Here is a 4,449-nt window from a genome sequence, read left to right as displayed (position 1 = left end):
TTTGCAGATTGCTATTTGGCATGGTTCCTCTGATGTTTGAGGATTTGGGCTATGGGCAGACTCGCCCGACTAAAGCACAAGGAGTCCACACTGTGTCGGCCCAATCCACTTCTATTGCTTCATATGTGTTTTTTAGAAGAAGAAGAATATGAAAGTGGATTGGGCTGACACAGTGTGGAATCCTTGTGTTTTAGTCGGGCCAGTCTGCCCATAGCTCAAATCCTCAAACAAGTATTACCAACTGGCCCAAACACATTGACACCTGGTCAATTTTCCCTATAAATTCACAATAACCGGAACCCATTTTTCACTTTTTCCCCAAAAATTGTAAATTTCTGAGTATGACTTTTCAAGCTCCGATTCACATGGAAGCATTTGCCAAATAGTTTTACTGTGATGGTCCTCTCAGATTCAAACTTGTTCAACCCCATTTCTGACTCCTTGGGTAACTATTATTTACCTTCAATTCCCATTCTTTTTTGCAAAGTTTCATGCTTTATCTGGTTTTCCTTGTTCAATTTCAATCCCACATAGCTCTAGGGTTCTTTGTTGCAGTACTAAATTTCATAACTTTAGGCTGTGTTACTGAAATTTGACCCTTAAAAGTTATTTTAGTGTGAACCATTGTCTTAAAGTTTGGATCTTTACAGTCGGTGCATTCTGATCATGTGGTTCTGGAATAGAAAGATAGGATCTTTGAATTGGGATTTGACTTCAAACGCAATTGTGTGGTAAAACATACTTGAATTACCAATAGAAAGCTTCAGTGATTGAAGCTGGTCAAAACATGTATCATTTCTTGTAATGAAGTTTTACTGCAGTTATGTATTGCATGTCACAAGGATTGAAAACTTTAAGTAGTGCAGTAGATGCTTGAACTTGAGTGTATAATCGGAAGTAGGAGTAGATTGAAGTGTCTTGATGAATATGCATGCCTGATATATTCCAATTTTTTATTCTGTCGGGTGAAGTGATGTGGGTTTCTAATCAATGTGATGGAGTGCAGCAGAGAGGTAATGACTTTTAAGGATCTATATCGAAGACTTGAGTTTGTTTTTTTATGTGTGGGGGAGGGTTTAACATTTCAGTTTCAAATGATTTTGCGTTTAATATGTATGTCACGTTTTTGTATTCTGTTGAAAGTCTTTTAACAGAAATGTAACATGATTCAAAGTGATTTATTTGGACTTTCTTCTCTCTGAATCAGGTATATTACATCTCTAGGTACGACCTCTTTCTGTGAAGGAATTTGCTTTAGTTTGTGCAATCTGGTATGCTTACTGCCTTACTGGTGCCAAAGAATAGTTGGATTCCTGAGGAATTTATGGATTGCAATAAAAGTGAGGCAGTCAGGGCTAAGGAACTTGCCGAGAGGAAGCTCCTAGAAAGAAATTATGCTAGTGCAAAGAAGATTGCTTTGAAGGCTCAAAAGTTGTATCCTGAGCTTGAGGGTCTCTCTCAACTGTTGACAATAATAGATATTTATATCTGTGGAGAAAACAAAACTATTGGAGATGCGGATTGGTATGGAATACTTGGTGTGATTCCTTATGCCAAGTATGCACTCATTAGGAAACAGTATATAAAGTTGGCTCTCAGGCTTCATCCTGATAAAAACAAGTCTCCTGGTGCAGAAGGCGCATTTAAGCTGGTGTCTGAGGCGTGGAACTTGTTATCGGATAAGGCTAAGAGAGAAGAATACGAGAGACTAACATATTACCACAATAGGAACTTGGAAGAATCTCGTCGGGGAACTCCATCCCATTCTGGGGGTCTTTCAGAACAACCTGGTGCAAATGCCTTTCAAAATGTTACAAGTAGTGTTACTACACATGCTACGGCGCTGCATGGTCCCATGCACTCATATGGAACACCTACTACTTTCTGGACGATTTGCAATCTGTGCAGGACATATTACCAGTATCTCAGGATGTATCTAAATCAAATTCTCATGTGCTCTACATGTCAGAAGGGGTTCAGTGCTATAGAAACAGCTGCACCTCCCGGTGTTTCCGAGTCATCTAGTAGTTCTTCTTGCCAGGAACATCACACTACAAGACGCCACGGTGCTGCTAGTGGTAGACCTTTTAATTCTGGAAGAAACAATGCTGTAGCTCGAAATTTGGGAAATAAGGGGTCTTTCGCTTCTAAATCGGTGAATAAGGCAACCTTCCAACAGAGCTCTTTCTCCAAAATGACTAGTCGCGGTAGCACTGTTGCATCAGGTTGTGCTGCAGCTGTGAGTGTGGCTCAGCAGGCAAATGAGAAAGCGAAGAGACAGCGAGAGGAGAGACAGTCAATCGCTGAATGGGAGAGGAATCAAAAGTTAATGGGGAATTCTTCATTCAAAAAGAAAAGAATTGAAGATAAACATCTTAATGGTTGTGAAGGATACATGGCTAATAATATCGCCATAGGAAATGCTGGAGCTGACTTAGGAGTATCTGAATCAGGTACAGGTAATGTTGGCACAAAAAGAATTTATGGTTTCTCTAGCATAGATAATATACCTAACAGCAAGAGAGAGTTATCCTATCATGAAATGCAAAATATGCTGATGAAGAAAGCACGAACTGATATTTCCAAGGTTCTGAAGGAGCAGAGCTCAGCTACTGCATCAAAGAAACAAGAGGAGGTGAAAGTAGATAAGAAACAGAAGAATGTAGTATATGCTGGGACAGAGGAAAACGGTGATAATGGCGACGATGCCAGGTCGTCAATCTTAACTAATGTTCCTGATCCTGATTTTCATAATTTTGATTTGGATCGAACTGAAAGTTCGTTTCTAGCAGAACAAGTCTGGGCCACATATGATGGTGATGGGATGCCTCGTTATTATGCTCGTATTCAGAATGTGATCTCCAGGAAGCCATTTAAACTGTGCATCAGCTGGCTTAATTCAAGAAGCAACTCTGAATTGGGTTCATTGGACTGGATAGGATCTGGTTTCGCTAAAACCTGCGGAGATTTTAGGCCTGGTAAACGTCAAACATCCAAAACTTTAAATTCTTTCTGCAAGAAGGTTAGTTGGAAAAAAGTTGCACATGGAATGATTCGCATATTTCCTGGAAAGATGGATGTCTGGGCTCTATATAGAAATTGGTCCCCTGATTGGAATCAGCATACCCCCAGTGAAGTAATTAACAAATATGAGATGGTGGAAGTGCTGGAAGACTTTACTGAGGAACACGGTGTGTCTGTTCTTCCACTAATCAAGGTTGCTGGTTTCAGAACAGTGTTCCAAAAGTGCATGGACCCTAAAGCAGTTAGGAGAATTCCTAAAGAAGAGATGTTTCGGTTCTCGCACATTGTCCCCAGTCAATTGCTTACAGGTGCAGAAGCTCATAATGCTCCAAAAGGTTGCTTCGAATTGGATCCAGCAGCTATTCCTTTGCACCTCCTCAAGGGGATAACAGAAGATAATCAGGCAGCAATGGCAGAGAATGTTGGCAAAACAAAGGAAGAGGTGTTTCAAAGTGCCTCGACTAGAGAGGTAGATGCAGGAATGGAAGAAAGGGAGATTTCAGAAAGCGGAGGACAACCAATGGGGGTAGGCAATAGTGCATACCTAGTTGGCCAAGGAAACTGATGATACATGCACAACAGAAGTTTTTTGCAGTTATCTGGCAGGTGGGTTATACCATTTTGGTGTTTTGGTATGCTAAGCCTTCATGCTTATGCCAATCCTTTTGCAAATGAACATGCTGCTTCTTTTGCGCCGCAATTGTTTAGCAGTTAGCTGGCAGGTGGATTATACCATTTTGTCGTTTTGGGAATGCTCAACTTTTGTATGAGAAATTGAGAACTGAAGATGAACATTTTTGTAAGCATGTGGCTTGGAAAATGAAGATTCACCGTCTTTGGCAGCTTTCTGCGTTATTAAAATTGTGATGCCGTAAGAATTTTGTTACAGATCTATCAAAGATCGACTTAACGAATTTGAGTTTATAATTTTACTTCAACACAATTTGTTGTTTCTTTATATATTTACAACCAATTGCGAAGGTAAATCATATCATGTTACAAAAGGGAACCCTACAAGCGTACAGATCTAGACCTTGCAGTTTCAAATATTGCAGCACCATCCAATTGTTTGATCCATGAACATGCCGCGTCTTAGATTTGGGCCAAACGTGAAAAACAAAATTATTGGTACCTCTGGCCATCGATTCAAAAACAAAATAGAAAAAGAACATCTGAACACAGTTTTATTACGATGGAAATTACATTGACAAACTCTCTCGTCTAGACTAGGAGTGTAAACCGAGGCGAAAATTTACACCGTGTCTCTCCCGTTTTCCATTTCGTCCAAACACGGTTTGAGACCAAAAGGAAAATCCAAACATTCAAATATTCTAATTCTAATTACCTGCTTGATCGTTCGTGGAAAACACACACTTGGTTCCCTGCATGAAACGTCGGGGAATCTTATGGAACAAAGTCCTCCAA

The 4,449-nt window shown here is 40.1% G+C and overlaps 1 protein-coding gene across 1 annotated transcript; it reads left to right on the top strand.

The window, feature by feature from the left end:
• Nucleotides 1-324: 324 nt before the first annotated feature.
• Nucleotides 325-3,882, top strand: LOC112181921. Its single transcript, XM_024320334.2, has 2 exons — nt 325-445; nt 1,208-3,882. The coding sequence occupies exon 2, from the start codon at nt 1,274-1,276 to the stop codon at nt 3,587-3,589; it is 2,316 nt and encodes a 771-aa protein (XP_024176102.1). The 5' UTR covers nt 325-445; nt 1,208-1,273; the 3' UTR covers nt 3,590-3,882.
• Nucleotides 3,883-4,449: the final 567 nt, after the last annotated feature.

This window comes from Rosa chinensis, chromosome 1 (assembly GCF_002994745.2).
Source record: "Rosa chinensis cultivar Old Blush chromosome 1, RchiOBHm-V2, whole genome shotgun sequence".
Classification (NCBI taxonomy): domain Eukaryota; kingdom Viridiplantae; phylum Streptophyta; class Magnoliopsida; order Rosales; family Rosaceae; genus Rosa; species Rosa chinensis.
Note: the sequence above shows the minus strand (reverse complement) of the source record. Positions and strands in the feature narration are given on the sequence as shown.

What these genes read in the sequence shown, in the direction of transcription:
- LOC112181921 (XM_024320334.2), top strand. Translation starts at nt 1,274, where the DNA reads ATGCTTACTGCCTTACTGGTGCCAAAGAATAGTTGGATTCCTGAGGAA.